This window comes from Megascapheus bottae, chromosome 17 (genome assembly GCF_031878675.1).
Source record: "Megascapheus bottae isolate mThoBot1 chromosome 17, mThoBot2.hap1, whole genome shotgun sequence".
In the NCBI taxonomy this organism is placed as follows: domain Eukaryota; kingdom Metazoa; phylum Chordata; class Mammalia; order Rodentia; family Geomyidae; genus Megascapheus; species Megascapheus bottae.
Genome location: NC_143525.1, coordinates 35,284,324 through 35,308,128, shown reverse-complemented (window position 1 = coordinate 35,308,128; position 23,805 = coordinate 35,284,324). Strand labels below are relative to the sequence as shown.

Here is a 23,805-nt window from a genome sequence, read left to right as displayed (position 1 = left end):
GCCTAGCCTCTGGTTTATGGGTATTTGTAGAGCTCTTTGCCTGTCTTTCTAATGGGGCACTCCTTGAGGGCTGGGGCTTGGGTCTTGGTGTGCTGCAGCTGGCATGGAGCCTGAGTCAGAGAACCTGACTGGCATAGAAATGAACGGGAGGGGAGGGGAGGGGAGGGAGAGAACTGACTTTCTGGGCACAGCATTGATTTGGGCAAGGAAGCTGCTCAGGAGGCCACCAGCAGCCACCAGATGCAAAGAGGCTAAAGCTGGGGTCTTGGAGAGGTGCCCAACCCAAGCTTCTTGTCAGATCGGAGCTGGAAGTGGCCGTGTATACCTGTCATCACAGCACATAGGAGGAGGTTGAGAACAGAAGGGGCACGAGTTTGAGGCCAGCCTGAGTTACACAAGGAGATCCCGAACAAAAACCCGAAGATTCAAGTTTGCGTGTTTCTTGTTGCAAAGGTATGCTAATTTGGAAGAGACTATGCGTGCATGATGCAGTTCAAAAATTTAAAAAGTCCAAAGCATACATAATAAAGCAGCCTCCTGCCAGTCTCCCAGGCCCTTTTCTAGAAGCATCCTCGGCTACCAGTCTTGTGTGTCCTTTTAAAAATATCTGTGACTTTAGAAACTGTGTAAAGAGTTTCCCTAAAGTTTCTTCCCACTGGTAGCAGGGGGTGTGTCCCACTCCACCATTTTCTTTTTAATTAATAAAACACTTTGGATATCTTTCCTATTGGTGCCACCTACCTCTGCTTTTTTCTCTCTCTTATTCTCTCTTTCTCTCATGCCAGTACTAGGACTTGAGCTCAGGGCCTGGGCACTGTCCCTTAGCTGTTTTGCTCAAATCTAGCACTCTACTTGAGCCATAGCTCTACTACTGGTTTTTTTTTTTTTCCCCTCCTGTTTAATCGGCCATAAGAGTCTCACAGACTTTTCTGTCCAAGCTGGCTTCAAACTTTGATCCTCAGATCTCATCCTCTTTTATTTCAAAAAAAAAATTTTTTTTTTGCCAGTCACGGGGCTTGAACTCAGGGTCTAGGCACAGTCCCTGAGCTTCTTTTGGTCAATGCTAGCTCTCTATTGCTTGGGCCACAGCACCACTCCAGGCTTTTTCTGTGTATGAGGAACCAAGGAATTGAACCCAGGGCTTTGTGCATGCTGGGTGAGCACTCTACCAGTAGGCCTCACTCCTGCCCAGATCTTATCCTCTTGAGTAGCTGAGATTACAGGTGTGAGCTACCAGCATCTGGCTCTATCATTCTTTTGATGATCACACACCATCCTGTCAGGTAGATATATTAAATATAGGCTATTTGAGCATTTTTAGTCTTTTGGTACAATAAAATAGCAGCGAACATCTTTGTACATTATGACATTTTGCAGAAGGTCCAAGATACATGGGAAGGAGAGAATTTGGTGGGTAAAAATTAAATTAAAAAAATTGATACCTACTGGGAATTTGTTCCTAGACTTACACAGATTTTATTCTAACCACCAATTTGTGAAGTGCCAGTTCCTAAGATTTTCAATGAATCCTAGGTTAGCGACCCTTTTCACTTTTACCAATTAATATGTGGAGGATGAGATTTCATGGGACTATTATTTTGCATGTCTCTCCTGGTGAGTGAAGCTGAGCATTTTCCTATGTCTCAGTGTATTCTGTACATCCCTTATTGAGAACTGCTTGCTTGTATTCTTTGCCCCTTTTCCTCCAGGATTGTCCTTGTCTTAGTTCCATATCTTGAGAGTTGCAGCTTTTGATCCATGATGAGGTTTTAAAAATGTATTATGCTCAGTTGTGTAAAGCAATTACACAGTTCAATACATCAGCTAATTAGTGCAATATATCTTAACCCATTTACCACTCCTGTCACCACCTCAAGCTACCTGGTTTCATGGTCTATGCACACTGGATTATTTACCCATGCTCTCCATTTGCCCATCCCCGCCATGATAGGGGTAGTAAGTTCTTTGCTGTCTATTTGTGGATCCTGCGAGTTGGGTTATAAGAGGTGCCTCATTTATCACTTTCTTAGATTGGACGATTTGCCTCCTTATCTTATTTCCTCTGTAATAACTCCTCATATTCCTAGGGACCTGCACTCCAGCTATTAGATTTAAACTTTATCACCTCCTTTGAAGGTGAGTGGTGATACTCTGCTTCTGCTGTGTGTTGGGAGACAATTCTTCCTCCTTGGGTCTCTTGCATACCTGTATGTACACCTCAGAGGACTTCTCTTCTGTGCCGTCTCCTTGAGAGGTGTTACTAGCTACCTGCTCTGAAATATATAGTGTCTCCTTCTGCATAAGAGGCGGACTCTTTCACAGTCCTGTACAAGACCACCATTGAAGAAAGGCCATGGAACTGCAGGTGCCTGGTTCATTTTTTCCCCCTGTAATGCTGCCTAATCTGCTCTGAAGATATGCCTCTTGTCAGCAGGTGTAAACATTTCATTTTATCACAAAACAAGTACCTCAACCTTTACCCTTCTTTTGGGGGCATCTCAGTGTGTGTGTGTGTGTGTGTGTGTGTGTGTGTGTGTGTGTGTGTGTGTGTGTGCTGGAGCTTGAACTTAGGGCCTTCTACTCTCTTTTGGTTTTCTGTTCCCTCTCCTTCTCAAGGCTTGTACTCTACCACGTAAGCCACAGCTCCACTTCTGGCTTTTTGGTGGTCAATTGGAGATAAGAGTCTTACAAACTTTTCTTCCCCAGTTGCCTTTGTACTGAGATCCTCAGACTTCCTTAAGTTGAATAGCTAGTATTACAGATATGAACTACCAGTGCCAGGCTACTATTTCATTTTTTGGCATCATTTTACAAAATTAAAGATAGGCCACACAATGAGTTAAACCCAACTAATGAGAATTAGGTACTGATTGAAGGTTTCCCCAACTCAAGAAAACTGCATAATCTGTACATGGAAATTTTAATTAATTAATTAATTAATTAGACCATCACTTGGTCAAAACTTTGTGTAATGAATCTATGAACAAGATGTTCTTATAGGAATAAGGAAGGTATTGCTGGAGCACAGATCAGATAGATCTGTAGGTTTGCCTGAGGCTTATTGTAAAAGATTTCCCGAACTGATGATACAAAGTGGGTCAGGCGCATGAAGCATCCACTGAGGTCCAGCTTTGTTTTGTCTTCATTGTATTCAGTGCCAGTATGAAGCTCGAGTTGCTTTCTGTGTAGTGAGCTATAGAGGTTTTGGTAGGTGGTGGTCATGGGACTTGACCTGGGACTTGACCTCAGGACCTGAGTGCTGACCCTGAGCTCCTTTTGCTCCAGGCTAGTGCTCTACCACTTTGAGCCTCAGCTCTGATTTCCAGTTTTTTTAGTGGTTAATTGAAGATAAGGGTCTCACTGGCTTTCCTGCCCAAACTGACTTTGAAGTGGGATCCTTAGATCACAGCCTCCTAAATAACCAGGACTACAAGCATGAGCCACCAGTCTTGGCTAAAGTTTTTTTTTTTTTCTTTTTCCTTCTTTTATCCCTGACTCAAAGACTTCTTGTCTTCCTTAAAACTATGGCAGGAAACTTGTTAGCTTGCACATAAACTGTGTTCCCAACTTCAGGACACCCTGAATCTGGTTGAGTGACTTACCTGAAATCACAGACCCTTGTAGTTTGTGACAATTTGGCAGCTGGACAAACTGAGGTTTTGATTGAGCCAAAGGTCACCCAGATAAGAAGCAGCAAAACTGGGTCTGGAACAGAGCCTCTTACTTTATACCCCAAGCTTTGGCCACGCTGGCGTGCCCTTCCACTGCATTACCCTGCTTCCTGGCTGTGGTACCGTCTTTCCCATGCCTCTCGCATAGTTTCAACACAGGTGTTCAATGAATCTTATGTTTTGGTTTGCTAGTTTTTAAGGATCCTCAGAATCAGCAGGGGGAAATGATTACAAATACAGTATTATTGGCTTATCACGGTGATGCATGCCTGTAATCTCAGCACTGGGAAGGCAAGAGGATCCCAAGGTCAAGGCTAGCCTGATAAGAAGAGGCAACACAATGTGGGAAATTAAATCAGCGATGGCCTATTTTTTTTTTTTGCAAGTCCTGGGCTTAAGCTCAGGGCCTGAGCACTGTCCTTGGACTTTCTCAAGGCTAGAGCTCTACCACTTGAACCTCAGCACCACGTCTGGCCTTTTTCTATGTATGTGGTACCAAGGAATCAAACCTGGGTCTCCATGCATGCTAGGCAAGCACTCTACCACTAGGCCAAACTCCCGGCCCCCCGATAGCCTATTTTTAAGATACAGCATCTGACCCTGAGTGGATAGCTACTAGGGGCTGGTTTACACAGTTGGCTTAATGGCTTGCTTATGTGACAGTTGTAAAAGTCCATGCATCTGGAAGGTCCTGAAGCGAACAGGATATTAGAAGGGGGTCAGCTAGCAAAGGGAAGCATAGACCATAATAAAATGAAAAAAAAAAAAGGTAAAAATGGTGTACATGCCAGAAAGTACATGTATTAAAAGCCTGCCCACCCCAAGAGAACAAAGGCAGAGAAAACCAAAGCCCACTTGTCTCTTAAATTCTACCAATGAAATTCAGGCAATATCTGGGAAGTTCCTACACCCCATAGTACTCAGCCAATGAGGAGGCAAGGGGAGGAACTTTCCAATTAGGGGTTATATTGCTTGCTGTCCACTTCTCTGGGTGCCTCTGATCACCAGACACCTTGTCTTACAAAACTGTTAAAGACCCAATCCCTTTTGCTGTGCTTTATGTTGAGTCTATTCTATTTTATGCCTTTTGTTGTTGTTGTTGATGATTGTAGGGCTTGAACTCTGGGCCTGGGCGCTGTCCCTGAGCGCTTCAGCTCAAGGCTAGAGCTCTACCACTTGAGCCACAGTGCCATTTCCAGTTTTCTGGTCGTTAATTGGAGATAAAAGTCTCATGGACTTTAGTGGCCTTGAACCACGATCCTCAGATCTCAGGCTCCTGAGTAGCTAGGATTACAGGTGTGAGACATCAGCGCCCAGCTTTTATAGGGCTTGAACTCAGGGCCTTGCATTCTTATTTGGCGTTGTTGTTCAAGCCTGGCCCTCTACTGCTTGAGCCACAGCTCCTCCTCTGGATTTTTACCGGTTAATCATAGATAAGAGTCTCAGGAGACTTCTCTGCTCAGGCTGGCTTTGAATCTTGATGGTCAGATCTCAGCCTTCTGAGGAGCTAGGATGATAGGTATGAACACCAGTACCTTACTTCCAAGTCCATTCTTTGAGTCTGGGAGGGTGTTACTGTTTTTGGTTTTGGGATAGGAGAATGAGCCCAAATGACCAACCAGCACCTCTATGTTTTAACTCTGGGCAGGGTCTGCTTCTTACAGCATGACTTCCCTGCCCTCCTCTTCCCTCCCGCCCCCCTTTTCTAGCTCTTCTGCTCAAACTGTGCTTGGAACTCCTGTAGCTCTGTTATCATCCTCTGTGCTTCTCCTTGGGGTCCTGGCCTGCCACTCAGAAGCCTGGAGTGTTTGCTTGCTTCTTTCCCTTTCCCCTAACTTCCGGATGAATGACAGATGATCTGATCATCCCCTGTAGGCAGGTGGCCTGGATCTCCAGTGCCTACCTGCTGTCTCTCTTTGCAGGAAGCCAGCTGTGGGCCCTCAGGCACCCTGAGTCTCTCTTCTTTGTGCTCTGTTTTACAGCCTACAAACCCTTGTAGGGTTGGGCTAAAGCAGTAAGCTGAAGCAAACATTCACAAAAGGTGGGCATGTGAAACAAACGAGTTGCTTGGGTGAAGGCATGAGACTGTGTGTACCAGGATATGTGGACGTGCACATGTGTACATGTGTGTAAGGAGTGTGAGATTCATGAACATCTATCACCAGAGAATGGATGTGGGCTTCCCTCCTTCACACAATCACACACACACACGCACATACACAGCCACACAGAAACATTCCCTAATAGCCAGAGGTTGTTACAGAATATAACCACATGTATTCCTCCAGCTCAGAAAGAATAAGGGCAGCAGGCAACCATTAGGCTGCCAATTTGACCCTTTAACTCCTCTATTTCTTTTCTTTTCTTTCTTTCTTTCTTTTTTTTTATTTTTGGTGGGCCATGGGGCTTAAACTTTGGGCCTGGGCTCTTTCCCTGAGCTCTTCAGCTCAAGGCTACCGCCCTACCCTTGAGCCACGCCCCATTTCCCATTTTCTAGAGGTTAATTGGAGATAAGAGTCTCAGATCCTTTTGTTCCCAGGCTAGCTTTGAACCTGATCCTCCGATCTCAGCCTCCAGAGTAGGTAGGAATATAGGTGTGAACCATCTCGTCCGACAACTCCTTTATTTCTTACATGTGGAGCTGCAAATGTTTCTCTCTTTCTTCATTTCTCCCCCACCTTATCCTGTTATAGAAAAAAAAATCCTTGCTAAAGCTTGCCAGGCAAGTACTTTTTTAGTCCTCTACCACTTGAGCCATGGAACATTTTTTTTTTTTGCTTTAGGTTTTGTGTTCCCCCTGCTCCTCCTCCTAATCCTCCTCCTCCTCCTCCTCCTCCTCTTCCTCTTCCTTCTTTTCTCTAACAATGATTCCTCCCACCCTGTAAGGATACAGAATTTTCTACTGTTGCTCCAGGTGGGCAGAGTTGGCATGGCCCCTCAGCTTGGCAGAGACCACTTGAGCCACTTCACCAGTTCTCCTCAGCATCTTGTTTCAGGAATTTGAGGAATGAGTGTTCAAGACAGTGGAGGATGAGTGTGAAGAACTTGACTCAGAAGACAAATATCTTGCTCAAAGGCTGCTACTATGACCACGGCTACTCCATCAGTAGGTTGTCCATTCTCTCCTTTTCCCAAGTGACTCTCTCTGTCCTGGGGTCCTGGCTGCCCTTATTGTAACTTGGTGTTTTAGAAGGTGGCTCTTTTATTGGTTGGGTCGCAGACATATTGATTGGTTGTTAATACTTAATCAGGTCCCTTCTGTAAAACCTCTCCCCCGGGGCATGGGAAGACTATGGGAATGAGATGGGCTAAGAAAGGCCAAGATGCCTCCCAGGGCCCTAGGTTCTAGCAAATTTATTCTTTCACTATGACTACCAAATAGCTTAGACTACAGTCATGCATCACTATGCCCAGGCTGGATTTGAACTCTTAATTCTCTTCAACTCTCCTGCCTCAACCTCCCAAGGGCTGGGATTACAGGCTTGTGTCATCACATCCAGCCTGACAGGTTTCCTTAAGGTCAAAGGGAGGAATGATCAAAGACAAGGTAGCCATGGGAAACTGAGGATATCTACATTCCCTCTTGCTTCCCATCTCTAAGCTTTGCCCTTTTGACCTTTAGGTACAGGTCTTCCATTGAGAATTTGTATATTTGGTATGTGTATGTGCTAAGGCTGAGCTGGGTATATCCTGTGCTAGGATGGGAATCACGGAAGAAGTTTCTCATCCTCCCAGGCCTTTGCCTGAATCCTAGATGAGGCCTGCAGAGAAATCCCCTTCACAGGCCAATAAATTCCATCAGAGAGAGGCTGGGGTGGGGGGCGGTTATCTGGGCTAAGGCAGGGCAGGAAAGGCATGCCTTGAAACATGGCTCCATGGCTCGTTCTTGCTCCTCTCCAGTGCTAGCTTGGCTGATACAAGGGGCTGCACCTTGGATACCTGGAAGGGCTGGGTCTGGTATAGTGGATTGGAGGGCTTCCTGGAGTAGGAGTGAGGTAGTCAGCGATGTCCGTGAGGTTCTGTTTTGCGAGCGTGTGCTTCCTTCTAATTACTGTCCACTGATCAAAATTCTCCTTAGAGACCAGGCTCCCGTCAGGGAGTCAGAAATCAGCTATCCTTCCTCTGGGCAGACATCCCCTCCCTCAATCTCCAGATGTCAGCATTCCTAACATTCCTAGCTCTTGGAGGGGAGATTCCTGTCTGATGAAGGGCTCTCTTCAGCCAGGAGGAGGCAGGAAGATATGGAGTGGGTGCTGGGGCCCAGTCATCTATCCCCTAGCCTCTGAAACTCCCAGATACCCTTAGGAATGTCCCATCTGCACTGCTCCCCTCTGTCCATCTCTGGATAGCCTGAAGCTAATGCAGGATGGTCTTTTCTCCCTGGAGCCTCGCTCGGGGACCCACCCAGTGAGAAGTGAAGAGATCGAGCTCATCCCTTTGCCCAGGATTGGAGGTGATATAGAGACAATGTTACTTTGATGGAAATTTCCAAATTCTGTTCACAAGTCACCTTCAGGCTCTCCCACATGGACTGTGAGTTCTTTGTGAGCAGGGGCCTGGATACATGATGCTTATGTTGGACCCCCCTTTCTTTCCTCAGCCCCCTCAGGGCCACCAACATAGGTGGATACAGCACTCCTTGGGGAATGGAGCTTCATTCTGCCAGGACCCTTCCAAAGTTAATCCAGAAAGATCTTAAGGATGGCTGTCACTGATTGGCTAATCCAGGCCCTAGATCCGCCCTGTGACTAAAGGAGCACTGGAGGGCTTGGTTGGTGGTAAAGCATACAAAAATGGAAACCCTGATGGAAGGATGGAAGGATAACACTGTACAAAGACTAGCCCTTTTCCCATCAGGACTAGAGGTCCCTGCCTGTCACATAGCACAAGGCATTAAGTCTGGGCTTGAGACTTAATGTTGTCAGGAGACCATTTCCACTCATGCTCTGTGGCAGAAACTAAAAAGTGACCAACATTCACCCATGAGTTCTCACTAAACAACTGTAGGGGTAGGAGGAGAATTGATAAAGCTCAAAGGCCACTTTCCTGGAGGACTTCATGGGATTCCTGGCTCCGGGGCCTCTGTCCAGGGAGAGGAGTATATATATACTGCGTTTGCTTTCAGTGAACATACTGCTTTAGTACTGTCAGACTGCTCTATCTCTTAACTCTTTGCTTGGTGGAGAAACCCATAATTGCATCATGACTGCAGGGCAAATGCCTGTCTCAGCGTTCAAACTAGATCCTTCGAGATTCCTCTCCATCTCTTGTGTCCCATGTGAATCCATTGCTTGACCTGGTGGCTGTGTCTTCATTGCGTCCCACACATCACCCCACTGCACCCTCCAGAACTCAGATGCCTCCCAAGAACAAGCTGTCGGCTTGGAGTGCATCTCCAGCTTGCCTCTCTCCAAAGAGTGGTGGAGGGATCCGACCTTGAGCTTCTCTGCTTGAAGCTCCTTACTGTAGCGTCTGTGCACTCATCCTCTTTTGAAACACCCTAATCTAGAGAGGAGTTTCTCTATTGAATGGCCTGTATCCACCCTGGAGATTCAGAAGCACATCCTGAGAGAGAATTTTTTTGACCGCCTCCCTCCTCCAAAGGTACCAACCTCCTACCCCAGAAATAGCAGCTCAGGCAGCACAGAGAGCTTTGTCCTCTTGGAGAAGTCCTGAGTCTAGGAGGTGCTGGCATACAGAGAACAGTCCATAATCATGTAGTAAATTGATTTTAAAATGTAGATTTCTGAGCCTGGCACCAGTGGCTCACACCTGCAATCCTAGCTACTCAGGAGGCTGAGATCAGAGAACTGTGGTTCAAAGCCAGTCCAGGAAGGAAAGTCCATGAGACTCTTATCTTCAATTAACCACCAGGAAATAGGAAGTGGAGCTGTGGCTCAAAGTGGTAGAATGATAGCTTTGAGCTCAAGTGCTCAGGGATAGTACCCAAGGCCCTGAGTTTAAGCCCTGTGACCAACCAAAACAAAACAAAACAAAATTGAGCTTCTCTTTCTTTCTCCTTTCTAGAAACTAACCATTAAACAATACTCATGCTAGAGTTGCTGGGGCTAGATACAACTTGAGCTCTAGATCCATGCGAAGGACTTGTAGGGGAACAGAAATGGGATGTGTGTTGGGGGAGAGAGAGAGAGAGAGAGAGAGAGAGAGAGAGAGAGAGAGAGAGAGAGAGAGAGAGAGAGAGAGAGAGAGGGAGGGAGGGAGGGAGGGAGGGAGGGAGGGAGGGAGGGAGGGAGGGAGGGAGGGAGGGAGGGAGAGAGAGAGAGAGGGAGAGGAAGCTCACACATGTGGGCACCATTTTTGCCTGAGAGGCTCAGGTGCCTCTGGCACACCTAGATCAGGTCCTTTATCTTTATGATCTTGAAGAATGAGTTCACAAACACAGAGGAAGAAGTAAGATAAGGAAGATTTATTGAAGTAAAGATAAACATAATGTCTGGTAGATGGAAGGGGGATCCCAAAAGAGGACACTGCCTAGAGTATATTAGGATGCATGGTACAGGAGTTATTACTTGTCTCTAGGAGAAAGCTACGTGACTCTGAAATCATTGGACAACCTGTGGGTTGTATCAGTATCCAGAACCAATCAGAGGCTCCATGCAGGCCATAGGCATTCTCTGTGGTCATTCAGCCTCTCTGATTGGGTGCCTGCTCTGGTGCACATCTCTGGGGTCCAATCAGCTCACTGTTCACATGCAAGTCTTCCAGGGTCCAGGGGCCATGATATCTTGCCCAGGGACAGTGTGTGCAACTGCTCAAGGCCATGTGATGTGATGTCTCAGGGCCCACATATGGGATTGCTCAAGGCCATGTGATGTGACATTAAGGTGCCTGCACTTGGGACTGCTCAAAGCCATGGTGTGAGAGGCAGAACCTCTATGGGAAGGAACCTTTACCCTGGTTGGCAAGCCAGGCTCTTTCTTTGCTCTTCACTGGATCTGGGGCTCTCTGTGCTCTAGTTCTGGGAATATGGGCCCAAATAGGGGCTCATATAGACCAGGGAAGGGTGAAAGCAGAGATAGCCAAAGCTAAGGCCAACTGGCCCTGCCCTGTGTAGGGAGAGCCCTGAGCCTTCTCACGTCTAATTCCACTTAGCCTAGCTATCCCAGGGTGTGGAATGTGGCACTGGAGGGGGAATTGGCCCATTTTTGTTCCCTTCTCCTGAGTTAGGACAAGGGCCCATCTCCCAGGGACAAGATGAAGCTCTTTCCCTCCCCCACAGTCTTCCCTGGTTCTGGTCAGGCTGGTTTTTCCTCCCCTGAAGACCCAGGGGTCATCCTGATTCAGCCTGGCTGCCCTGCCCCCTCTCTTGGCCAGAAAGGACTGAGCTCTTAAGCCACTGCTGGCAGTGGATCCCTGACCAGACTTCAAGCCAATGAATTGGATTCTTCCTAGTTAGGGAGCAAGTAAGGTTCCCAAGAGAAGGTATGGGCTCATGACAGAGTGGGAATGCAGGGGCCTGGCTCATTTGAAATGCCCTGGGATATGGCTGGCCTTTCCGGTATCTAGAGCACTTTATGTATTGTCCTTCTGCTCTTCTTGTCACTTCAGTCTGTCAAGTCGTGTAGAGATAAGTATTTCCTATTTAGGCCTTTTATTTAATTACCCCTCACCTCACCCTTCATTGCCTCCAGTCCCTCTTGTCTCAAAAATGGTCTCTTTCCACAGATGCTAAACAGCTTTCCTGACCCTAAGTCACACTCACTTTCCTTGTCCAGTCAACTTGTTCTCTACCCCAAACCCATGGTTATTTCTCAAATGTAGATGTGACCATGTCACATCTCTTAACTTTTCCATCATTTTCAAGGTCAAGTCTAGCCCTCTGCCACCTAAGTAGCTATATTTCTTTTACTTTCTTACTCAAGGAGTGTGTCTTCTCGGAAAATTATTGTGTGTGTGTGTGTGTGTGTGTGTGTGTGTGTGCGTGCCTCTACTGGGGCTTGAACTAGGGCCTGTACTGGTTCTCTGCCATTTAGATACACCCTCAATTCTGTCTTTTTTTGCTGAGTAACTGGAGATCAGAGTCTTCCAGACTTTCCTTCCCCAGGCTGGCTTTGAACCATGATCCTCTCAGATCTCAACTTTGTGAGTAGCAAGTATCATAGGCACTAGCCATTGGCTCCTTGTTTGGGCTGTGTCCTTGAGAAGCCCAAATGCTATTGACTGGATAGCTCTACTTGATGGCTCCCAGCGGCTACCTGCTCCAGCACCCCAAGGCTCCCCCACATTATTTCAGAATGTCCCCAGTGCCAAGGTGGCAGTTGACTGCAGGCCCATACAGGATATAATCTGCCCCTGCACCTGCTCTAGCTGTCCCACCTGCTGTGGAGTCTGGAGGAGATTCGAGTAGGAGAAGGGGTGGGGTGCTAGGAACATTGGAGATTCTTCCAGAGCTTCTGATCTCTGGGAGCTGGGGGGAAGGAATTGACCTCTCCAGTTCTAAGTCACCCCAATCTGAAGATTCTTCCTTGACCTGGACACTTTCTTTCAATAACTGCTACTTTCTAGTCCTAGATGAATGGAGCCCATGGGGCCCCAGAGCTTTGGCAGGTACTTTCTCCTCTCTCTACATCTGCTCTTTTCCTTTCTAAAATGACCTGCTTCTTCCAGTTGATGAGCAAGAGACCAGGATGTCTATGGTGGGTATGGGAGGGATGAGGGTAGAACTCTACTGACCAGAGCTGGTTCAAAATGTCGATAGTCATGATAAAACCCCCCTTTTTATAAGCTAATAAAAGAAAATCATGGGTATAGCATGTCTGAAGATATCTTCATTGAGAAATAATGCATAAATATATTGTTTGAAACGTTTAACCTCAGTCAGGCACCAATGGCTCATACCTGTCCTCTTAGCTACATGGGAGGCTGAGATATGGAGGATTGTGGGGTGAGGCCAATTTGGGCATACATTTGAGACTACTTTGCAACCGATAGCCAGGCATGTACCTATCCTTCTAGCTATGTTGAGAGTCTGGGATTCCAGGTCAGCCTTGGCAGAAAAAATCCACAAGATTCTCTCTCCATGGAAGAAGTTAGCTGCCGTGGCCTGTGCCTGGGATCCCAACTATACTGGGAATCGTAAAATAGGAAAACAAAAATGGAAAGAAAAAAAAGGTGGTGGAAACTTGTTTCAGCAGTAGAGTACCTGCCTAGCAAAAGCAACCTGAGTTCAACACCAGTATCACCAAAACCAAACAAAGCAGAAAACAACAACAAACAGAAACACAAAAATCAGGTCAATCATGGTGAGTAGTCTCAGCCCTTAGAAGCACAAGCAAGCAAGCAAGCTGCACAAATCTTCTTGGTCATACAGAGTTAAATCTACTTGTTAAAATGAGTCATCTTTTAACCATTTACTTATCTACATCTACCCTCTATGTGCTTTGCTCTCTCACTACTTTTATTGTCCCTAGTATCTGGTTCTGAGGGTTTTCCATATCCTCTGTTGACATTAGTCACTGTTTGATTTCTAGCTCTGTTCTTCCCTAGCAAGGAGGTAATATAGCTTATTTAACCATCACTGCCATCAGTGATTGCTTCTGTCTTTCCACTACTGCAAACTATATTTCAAAGAGTATCCTCTCTTGTGCTTTCCTGGGCAGTCAATAAGAGGAATGGAGCTGGTGGCTGTGTGAACTTTTGGAAATGAAGTCACTTGAATATTTATTATTGTTATTAGTGATGGTGGAGCTGTTATTTGCTTTTGCTTTTCTTTGTCGCTGTTGCTTTTTGTCATTTGGGGTAGAGGCAAGGAGGAGGCCCAGAAATGGAGGGAGGAAAGGTGAACAAAAGCAGCCATGATACTCCATAAACGCTACGTGGAAAATGGACTATGCTGCTTTGTGGGCAGGGACAGGAGAGGGACAACTGGGAGAGAGTGAAAAAAGTAGATTGTCCAAAAAGAAATGTACTTATCATCTGAATAAAATGGCTACTCCTCTGTACATCTTAAATAACAATACAATTATATTTAGAAAATGAAGACACTTGGCAATCTCCAAAGTACCTGCTAAAACTCAGTGTCCTGGGCTGGAGTAGTCTCATTACTGTGGCTTCCCTGCCACGTGCTGTCATCAGACTTTGCCATGTTAGCAGTTACTCTGCTCTTCGAAGGCACCTGGCTGCCTTAGCTGGAGAGAACATCTGGGAGGAGGCTTGTTTCTAGAAACTTCCAGTCTCCCCTGTGCACACTCTCATTTTCCCTTCTCTTTAAGGTACTTGGTGCTTCCCCAGATTCTGAGCTTCTCTTGGGCTTGGGTGCAGGGGTGGGGTAGGGTGGGGGAGAACTAGGGTAGGCTGAGAATTTGCATGTTTCTCCTGGGTTACCTGTCCTTGAGCTCTTTGTGTGTCTCTCTGCTCTTCTCTCTTCTGCTCTTTTGTTCTCCTTAGAGGCTCCTTAGCTGCCACCTTTAGTAGGGGTCTATATTGGAAGGAGTGAATGGTCATCAAGTCTGCTCCACTTAGTCAAAAGTAGTATGGTCCTGTAAATCCCCTGCAGACCATCGGTCAGCCTCTGAGAAACAGGAAATGCTTGTGTTTGTTGCTGTATCTCAGCACCTAGCAACACAGCTGGTGTGGGAGAAGGGGCTTGGAACACACTGGATGGACAGAGGAAAGTGTGGAAAGGCCCCCGAGGGCTTCCTGCTGATGGCCCTGGCATCCAGGTGAAGGCCCTCCTCATACATGAAGGTAAGCTCATGAAGCCGTCCCCACGACCACCTTTCTTTCAGCAAGACTCCCTTTTTATTTATTTGTTGCCAATCCTGGGACTTGAACTCGGAGGCTTAGAGTTCTTGCTTGGCTCTTTCACTAAAGCCTGGCAGTCTTAATCACTTGAACCATACCTTTACTTCCAGCATTTTTTTTTTTTTTGCCAGTCCTGGGTCTTGTACTCAGGGCCTGAGCACTGTCCTTGGTCTTTCTCAAGGCTAGAGCTCTACCACTTGAGCCACAACACCACTTTCAGCGTTTTCTGTGTATGTGGTACCGTGAAATGGTACTGGGGTCTTCACGTATGCTACACAAATACTCTACCACTAGGCCAAACTCTTGGCCCCCACTTCCAGCTTATTACTGGTTCCTTGGAAGAGTCTCATGGAATTTTTCTTTCCAGGGATAGTTTTGAACTATGATTCTCGGATCTCAGCTCCTGAGAGACTAAGATTACAGGTGTGAGCACAGGACCTGTAAGAGTTCTTACTAGACAGAAAAGTCTATGATCTTATACACTGAAGGAAATGCTACTTAAATTACAATAAGGATTCTTATAATTCTAATGATAATAATCCTGAATTATTTAGCACCAATAGCATTATGTGATAACACAATAACAATTTTCTTGGAGACAACTATTTGCCCCATAGTGTGACCAAGCCTTTCATAAGCACCATCTCATTTTATTTTTTGGCACAATCCTATGAATCAGCTCTCATCACCATCACCACCATCATCTTTATTTTTACACATGGGAGACAGAAGGCTTCATGGCCTCTGGCCCTGTGCATTGTGAAATCTAGAAAGGAAGTTGCAGAAAGTTGCAGAAAGCAGTGTCTGCCTTTATAGGACAAGGTTGTTTCTGTCTCTCTCTGGCTCAAGGCTGGTGCTCTACCACTTTGGGCTTTCATTTTTTGCTGATTAATTGGAGATAAGAGTCTTACAGATTTGTTTGTCTAGACAGGCTTTGAACTATGATCCTCTGGTAGTAAGTCTGTAGAGTAGCTAGGATTCCAGGCATGAGCTGCCAATTCCTAACTAAGAATTTCTTTCTCTGGAATTAGTGCTGGGCTCCTGTAGAATCTAGCATTCAGTCCCAGACTGGACTACAGGAAAGAATATTATGTTCCTTCTCTCCTCATCAACTGTGCCTAGCTAGGAGCTATATGGCTTTTGACACAGCTTTGGCCTAGATCACACTCTCTGACTTCTGAGGCCTATCCGGTGTGTTCCTCCTATGCATACCAGTCCCCCAGCCAGACCTGAGCTTTGAAGGAAGCTCCTCCACTGATTTCTGTCTTCCTGAAGCCAAAGGATACCCAGGGAAGCTCCATGGTGGGCAATCTGTTAACTGAATGGGAGCAGAACTGAAACTTTCACTTCCATCTCTGTGGGGAGATAAAGGGATGCTAGATTGTGCAGGTGCCAAATGCCCCATAGTTTGGTACTGTTAGTGTGGTGGGGGGAGGGAGAGAGGGAGAGAGCAGGCCAGTGCTGCAGTCCAGTCTAGGGAGGAATTCTCTTGAAATTGGCATAAGAATTTGGGAGGAGGGAGACCCTAAGGATTTGTTCTGTGGACCTTTGTGGCAAGTCACAGCCAATGTGGTTTCCTCATCTATAAGTGGATAAACACTTTTTCCACTGGGTTGTTGTGAGGCTAGGGCCAGGGGGCTGGGCTTCTAAGCTCCTTCCACTGAAGTTGATGGAACTCAGGACCTTATAATCCCCTTAATCTTTGGAGAAGATGTGTTTCTTTGTTTCTTGAAACAAAGTCACTTTCTAGACCCCTCCCACCCCCCAACAGTCCAGAAACTCAATGGTATTATTATATAGCAACCATCTGGCAATTCCTCCTCTCCTCCCCAACCCCCCTTTCACCCCACCCCTCTCCAGGAGCCAGCCTTTTCCTTTGGGTCAGATAAGGAATGACTCACCACAGACCAACCCTGGAGGCTACAACCTTTGGGGAAGGCCCAGCCGCACCCTGTTTTCGTGGCAGGCCTTGAGCTCCCCAGACAAACTCTGTGTCGTTCCCGGGTGGCTGAGGGTTGTTCCTGGGTGGGTTAAGGTTGGGGCTGAGTATGTGTAGTTTCCTTTTTTCTTCCTGGAGAAAGGGATGACTAGAAGAAAGTTTGCTGGGATTCAGGTTTCAGAGGTCAAGGACAAGTCTTCATTTATTCACAGAGGAGGACTGAGCAGGAATCTCTCTACTTTCAAGCAGGGAAACTGAGGCTGGAAACAAGGAGTTTTTGGTCCCATCTCTCAGGAGGCACAGGGATTTTGTCCCCAAACTGGGAAACTGCTCTGATGTAAAGATAAGAAGGACTCATAGGGATAATTCCAGTGACAGGTGAGGTCAAGGACTGGGAGCTGGATGATGGTCTTATAGAGCATTTGGCCAGGCAAGAAAAGCAGGCAAAGTGTGGCACAGGACTGCCTGCTATGTGTGGAAGGAGGGGCTCCTTCCTGTGTTATGAATACTCACTTTGTCTCCAGGTTTTTCTGTGTTGCTGGAGCCAGTCATTGGTTCAGTTTCCCCATCTGTTTCTCCCCCCTCTCCCCCCCCCCCCAGGAGGAGGGGGGAGGAGGAGGAGGAGGAGGCCATAATCTCTCTACAAAGACAGTCTCAGAATTCAAGATTCCATCCCATTTCTGTCTGTGGGGAGAACCCTCATCTTAGGAGCATTAAAGGAGCAGAATAAACAAATGCCTCCTGGACTGGAGCTCTTGAAACTGGAGGGGATGGGGCTGTCCTGGGGGGGTGGGGAGGGTGGTAGGTAGAGATGGTTTCTGAGCTGGGCCACATTTAAGCATGAGAGTGTGCTGCAGCTGTGAGGCCAGCTGCCAGAACCGGTCCCTGAAGTGGCTTCCAGGTGTCTATTGTGACTTGGGGGCATTGTATGGCCACAACAGGGAGGGGCAGTTCTGTCTCCACAGCCTACCTGCTGCCAGCGCTGGGCACCTTATTCAGGAAGCTGCCTTTGTTATAAGAGTCTCGAGGGGAGTTGCGGATGGGGTGGGAGAGGGTGATCCCCCCCCTCAGGGAGGTGGGTCCCCAGGGGTATGTGGGAATCTAGTGCAAATATTTGGGGAAGGTCTATTTGTTTTGATCACCAGTGGGGACCAGTGTAATCTCAAGGAACTGTGATTCCTGGAGTGTTTCTCTCAAAGGGTAAGGGTCAGGTTGGGGGTGGGGGAGTAGAGGGGGCGGGAGAGGTGTGAAGAACCAGAAAGGTGGGGGGCAGCTTCCCGGTGGGCTGGGCTGGGGCGGCTCTGGGGAAGGCAGGGGCCTCTGGTTCCTGGGAGGGGAGAGCTGAGGGCAGAGCCAGCAGGAACTGACCAATGAGGAGAGTGCTGTAAATCTATCTGGGCTCAGATATCCGCCCCTGACCCTGTCCTGCAGCCCCACCTGTCCAGGGTATAAAAGGCCCCAGGTGAAGACCTTGCCACTCCTCCAGCCATCCTCCAGTCTCAGGCCAGTGTCCCCTGCGTCCTCAGCCGCCTCGCCATGACAACCTACAGCTACCGACAGTCCTCGGCCTCCTCGAGCTTCGGGGGCTTGGGGGGCAGCTCGCTGCGCTATGGGGCTGGGGGCGCCTTCCGTGCGCCCAGCATCCACGGGGGCTCAGGCGGCCGAGGCGTGTCTGTGTCCTCAGCTCGCTTTGTGTCCTCGTCCTCCGGGGGCTATGGTGGAAGCTATGGTGGCGCCCTGGCAGTGTCTGACGGGCTGTTGTCGGGCAATGAGAAGATCACCATGCAGAACCTCAACGACCGCCTGGCCTCCTACCTGGAGAAGGTGCGCGCCCTGGAGCAGGCCAACGGCGAGCTGGAGGTGAAGATCCGAGACTGGTACCAGAAGCAGGGGCCCGGGCCCTCCCGCGACTACAGCCACTACTTTAAGACCATCGAGGACCTTCGGGACAAGGTAGGTGGCTGCCGGGTCACCGGAAGTGCACCTGTTACCATGGGGTGCCATGGAGGCCCTGGGGTACCAGACAAGGTTGGGGTGCAGCACTGCAAGTAGCCTCTCTCGGGGGCTGGGAGTGCCCGCAGGGTGGGGCGGGAGGCCAGGGAGGAAGGACAGGGGAGGGGAACCCGGTGGCTTAGGTAAGTGGGCGGGGAGTGGGGAAGAAGAGGGGAGGGAGTGCAGGCCCAGAGTGCAAGGCTAGGCTGGAGCTCTGGGAGGCTGGGAGAAAGGTGGGTTTGTAGTGTGGGAGGAGGTAATTCACAGCTCCCTGAGGTGTTGATCTGGGCTCAACTTCAGCCTGGAGCTGTGTTTGACCTGGGGTGTGTGTGTGTGTGTGTGTGTGTGTGTGTGTGTGTGTGTGTACAGAAGTTTTAGTTCATCCAGGGCCAGACCTGTCTCTGGGGTGACGTCTGTGGAGGCTCCCTTCCCCACCTCCACTTCTTCTCTGGCTGAAGCTGGTCTAGTTTTTTTTATCAGGCTCTGGCTTCCTCTCACTCCTCCGCTGCCCAGCGGCTACACAGGTTTAAGGGGAGTTTTAGAAAGAAAGGAAGAGCCAGGGTGGCCCCAGGGCCAGGGACAGGCTCCTGTGTTTGCTTTAGTGAACCTCTGCCCAGGAGGACCAGGTAGTAGAGCAGCTTCTAGGAGGCCAGGCAGGGTGGAGCATGGTCTCCAGCCCCCAGAAAGACTTCCCCCATGAAGAAGTGTAGGAGAAACAAAAGGAATGTGCACTGGGCTTCACCCATCCCCAGCAGACTCCTGAATCCTGGGGAATGGGCCTAGAGATTCCTATAGATTCCATAGATTATGGAGGGTTGGCAATGTCAGTGACCAGCTAGAATATTGCATTTCACAATTTTTTTTTTTTTTGGTGTGGGTCATGGGGCTTGATCTTGGACTGGGCACTGTCCCTGAGCTCTTCAGCTCAGGCTACTGCCCTACCCTTGGCCTGGGCGTTGTCCTTGCTCTCTTTAGCTCAAGGCTACCACCCTACCCTTAAGCCAAGCCCCATTTCCCGTTTTCTAGACATTAATTGGAGGTAAGAGTCTCAGGTTCTTTTGTGCCCAGGCTGGCTTTGAACCTCGATCCTCAGATTTCAACCTCCTGAGTAGCCAGGATTACAGACATAAGCCACTGGGCTGGTGCATTTCGCAATTCTTAAGTTGTGATCTATAGTGAGAATGTCACATGTCTTATACCTCTTTTAGGACCTTCCTTCCTCCCTCCCTCCTCTCCCTTCCTTCCTTCCTAGTTTCGTGTGTGTGTGTGTGTGTGTGTGTGTGTATGCATGCATGCATGTGTGTGTGCGCACACGTACGTGTGGCAATATTGAGGCTTTTACTCAGGGTCTCACACTGTGCTTGGCTTATTCACTCAAGGTTAGTGCTCTACCACTTGAGCCACACCTACTTCTGGAGTTTTGCTGGTTAATTGGAATTAGAGTCTCCCAGATTTGTCTGCCTGGGCTAGCTTTGAACCAAGATCCTCAGATTGCAGCCTCTTGAGTAGCTAAGATTACAGGCATGAGCCACCAGTGCCTGGATGACAAAGTGGAGAATCCCTGTCTGAGTTTTATTTTCTCCTTGTTTCATTAAGAAGTATGATTACTATCTGGTGACACAATGTCTAATCACTTGAGTCTTGCTCTTTGAAATACATTGAGCCCAAGTATCTCCCATGAGTGGACATCTGGATGCCATGATTTACAGTCTGAAATTAAGTCATTAGATTGGGGTAAACTCAGAGGATTCCTATCTTTGTAAGGTGGGTACCCACTGACCTGGCAACAAGGTTCTACCAACTCTAAATGGTGAGGCACAAAGTAGATGCAAGAGGTCCACAGGCATCCTTCAGGTCATTTACATTTTTGTTGGGCACAGGTCTCAAGGATTACCCTCCCCCCTTTACCTGAGGCTTGCCAACTTCCTTCTCAGCATGCTTTCCTGCTCCCGTTCATGGGCATGGACTGATGCCAAGGCCCTCCAGAGAACAGGCCAATGAGCAGGTGTTAGGGAGTGAATTCTCCATCTTCTGGGAAGAAAGTGGGGGGACAGTGCTGCTATGCCCCCGTGGTGCCAGCCTCCTTACCCTGTCCCTTTCTAGATTCATGGTGCCACCATTGAGAACTCCAGGATTGTCCTGCAGATCGACAATGCCCGTCTGGCTGCTGATGACTTCCGGACTAAGTAAGTGTCTGCTTTGGGGGCTGTGGGAAGCCAGGGCTCCAAGGTGCTGTGTGTGTGTGTGTGTGTGTGTGTGTGTGTGTGTGTGTGTGTAGCCTCAGGCCATTATGTGGGGCTGGATTCTGCCCTCACCTACCCCCAGCAGGCCTGAAGCAAGTTTCTCAAAGACTCCTGAATCCTGGGGTAGCAAACTATCATCAAAAGTACAGAACCAGCTCTGGCCTAACTCCTATTTTCTCCAAAAGGTTTGAGACTGAACAGGCCCTGCGCATGAATGTGGAGGCCGACATCAATGGGCTGCGAAAAGTGCTGGACGAGCTGACCCTGGCCAGGACTGACCTGGAGATGCAGATTGAAGGCCTAAAGGAGGAGCTGGCCTACCTGAAGAAGAACCATGAGGAGGTAGGTCAAGCTAGGCCTTCTGCCATAGCCATACTTGGTGTGGCTTCCGCTTGGTCCTGAGTGACCATAATGGCTCCCAGGAACCCAACAGAGGGTAGTGACCACCTAGCCCACTTCTCAAGTCCTGGCTCCTAGTCCTTGCTGGAGGTGGGGAGAAGTCAGCTGGCTCCAGACCCTGGCATGTCTACCTTTGCTGTGTCTTTCCAGGAAATTAGTGCCTTGAGGGGCCAAGTAGGTGGGCAGGTCAGTGTGGAGGTAGATTCCACCCCGGGCACCGACCTAGCCAAGATCCTGAGTGACATGAGAAGCCAGTATGAAGTCATGGCTGAAAAGTACCGGAAGGATGCGGAAACCCATTTCATCACTCAGGTATGCAAGGGACCCAGAGGACCTTTGGGGGAATGGCAAGGAGGGAGGGTGCGATGCCTTCCCCCTGCTCTGCCACATGCCTGGCCCCAGCGCCTTTTCTCTTCCTATGCTTTTGTCACAGAGTGAGGAGCTGACCCAGGAGGTTGCTGGTCACACCGAGCAGCTGCGGGTGAACCAGTCTGAGATCACAGAACTGCGACGCAGTGTCCAGAATTATGAGATCGAGCTGCAGTCCCTGCTCAGCAAGGTATGTTCAACCCCAAGGGTTCGGCATGCTTGTACCCTTGCATCCCCGGGGTATCCTGATTGGTGGCGGTGTGTTCTTGGTTCTCTTTGGGAACCAGTTTCTGCCAAATCATGCCCCCTTTCTCTCTCCCTTCAGAAAACTGCCCTGGAAAATTCACTGGCAGAGACCGAAGGCCGTTATGCGGCCCAGCTAGCGCTGATCCAGGGCAAGATCGGAATCATTGAAGCTCAGCTGAGCGACGTGCGTGCTGACACCGAGAGGCAGAACCAAGAATACCAGCAGCTCATGGACATCAAGTCTCGGCTGGAGCAGGAGATTGCCACCTACCGCAATCTCCTCGATGGCCAGGACGCCCACTACAACAACGTGCCCGGCTCCAAGGCTTTCTGAGCGGGCAGATTCTGAGCATCTGCCCTCCCACAGGGAGAGTCCTCAGGACCTGTAGTCCCGGCTCTTCCCTTGACCTGCCAAATAAAATTTTGTAGCCTAAGGGAGGAAGTTGTTTGGTTTGTTATTCGAGACAGTGGAGAGATGGGCCCTTGCCTTATGTAGGAGATTTTGGGACCCGAGTTCATCTTGTCTCAGGAGAGGAAAGCAGGGGGGAGCTGGAGTAACATCTGTTTGCACTAGGTCTTCATTTATCTAACCTGTTCTTTACAGGTCCCATACTTTGTGAAAAAAGCAGGGCTCCCATTTCGCAGAGAGGTAAATTAAGGCTTAAGAGAGGTGAGAGAGGGGGACCTTGCCTATGTAACTGCTCATAGCAAAGTGGGGTGTGCTTTCTAGGTGAAAGTTTCTTTCCTTTCCATTCCCTTAATCCGTGTGTGTGTGTGTGTGTGTGTGTGTGTGTGTGTGTGTGTGTGTGTGTGCACGTAGACTATATAGTGAATATCTTCTTTGTGCCATTTAATGGAAACAACTGAAAGGTAGTACAGCTGCCTTTTATGCATTAGGAAATGGAGTCAAAGAGGTTCAGTACTTGTCCAAGGCCACATAGCAATTCCATGACAGCTAGAACAGCTCTGCTGTTGAGTGGACATTTGTGCAAGACTTCCTCCATAGGCAGGCTCGGTACAGGGATCTCCTGACAGATTTCTCCACTGGCACCAGAACTGGGCTTTAGTGCCATTGTGTATAACCCAGGATTGGAGAGTGTGTCCTTGTTAATATGTGACTTGGGGCCTGCACAAACATCTTCATCCATTCCTAGGTGGTCCTGAAAAAACCAAAACAAAACCAAAAAGGCCCTTACACCCACTAGCCCATATCTGGGCTCAGAGCCCGGAATGGGACCTAGCTGTGACCCAGACCTCCCATACCGACTCCCCCCAACCTGGCTTGTTCTGGGCTGCCCTGGGCCAGCAAGGAACAAAGTCTCAGCTTCCTGTACAAATCTGCCCCTGGGTGGGTACAGTCCTGCCCTTGTGGTTTATAGTTAGTCCTGCCTCTATGATTTACAGCTCAGCCACTGAAAGCTGAGGCCAATTCAAGGTGAAAGAGGCTCATAAAGCAGGGACCTAAGGTAGCTGAGGGCTCAGGCCAAGCCTGTTGGAGCCTCGGGGGAGGGGGCAAGTGACTCCCACTTCCAATTCTCCTGCTGAGGAACCCAGGCTGCCTGCTGGCCAGATCCTGTGGAGGGGCCATTTCCCGCTTTCTCCTGTAGGACTCAGATCCCTCACCTTGCTCCAAATTGCAATGGCTGCTTCTCAAGGTGATTTCAGACTTCGGCCTTTTCCCTGGCCCCTTCCCTGCCTTCCCAGGAAGATTTGGGAGCTGGTGGTAGACACCCGACTTAACTCCCAGGCTCAGATTGCCCAGAGGTTCTGTCCCTGCTCATGAAAGCCTTTATTGCCACAGCTGAAACCTTCCTTTACTGCAGGGGCCCCTAAAATGTGGCTGAGGATGAAGTCTGCCCCCTCCCCCCACAGGTGTGGCAAGTGACTGGGTCACAGGCCTGGGTGTGGGGAATGAAGCCTTCCTTTGTGTGTGAAGGGTGGGGACACTTTGTTTCAGCCTGGAAGCTGTGTCTGAGAAGACTTGGGGTGGAAAATGGGGAGTGGAACGTGTATGTGGGAAGTGTCTGTTCCCATTACCCCTGGCCTCCATGGCCGCTCCTTTGTATAAAGCATTCCTGGCCAATCATGTTGTGGTATCTCTTCATCAGGCCAGACTGGAGTTAGTTTCATTTTTCTGATTGGTAGACTGAGGCTCAGGGAGAGGAGCCATCATTGTCAGAAG

At 48.6% G+C, this 23,805-nt stretch overlaps 1 protein-coding gene and 1 long non-coding RNA gene across 2 annotated transcripts; one reads left to right on the top strand and one right to left on the bottom strand.

The window, feature by feature from the left end:
• Positions 1 to 6,033: 6,033 nt before the first annotated feature.
• Positions 6,034 to 14,179, bottom strand: LOC150051770 (uncharacterized). Its single transcript, XR_016538448.1, has 3 exons — positions 14,016 to 14,179; positions 8,146 to 8,341; positions 6,034 to 6,355 (listed from the first exon to the last, which is right to left on the bottom strand). It is a non-coding gene; the product is annotated as an uncharacterized LOC150051770 (long non-coding RNA).
• Positions 14,180 to 14,289: 110 nt separating this feature from the next.
• Positions 14,290 to 22,061, top strand: Krt19 (keratin 19). Its single transcript, XM_090350841.1, has 7 exons — positions 14,290 to 14,378; positions 17,806 to 18,327; positions 20,470 to 20,552; positions 20,795 to 20,951; positions 21,159 to 21,320; positions 21,442 to 21,567; positions 21,703 to 22,061. Exons 2-7 carry the CDS (start codon positions 17,911 to 17,913, stop codon positions 21,955 to 21,957), a joined length of 1,200 nt encoding a protein of 399 aa, XP_090206967.1. The 5' UTR covers positions 14,290 to 14,378; positions 17,806 to 17,910; the 3' UTR covers positions 21,958 to 22,061.
• Positions 22,062 to 23,805: the final 1,744 nt, after the last annotated feature.

What these genes read in the sequence shown, in the direction of transcription:
- Krt19 (XM_090350841.1), top strand. Translation starts at nt 17,911, where the DNA reads ATGACAACCTACAGCTACCGACAGTCCTCGGCCTCCTCGAGCTTCGGG. An exon ending in TCGAGGACCTTCGGGACAAG is followed by an intron (nt 18,328 to 20,469) that starts GTAGGTGGCTGC and finishes GTCCCTTTCTAG; the next exon opens with ATTCATGGTGCCACCATTGA. An exon ending in TGAAGAAGAACCATGAGGAG is followed by an intron (nt 20,952 to 21,158) that starts GTAGGTCAAGCT and finishes GTGTCTTTCCAG; the next exon opens with GAAATTAGTGCCTTGAGGGG.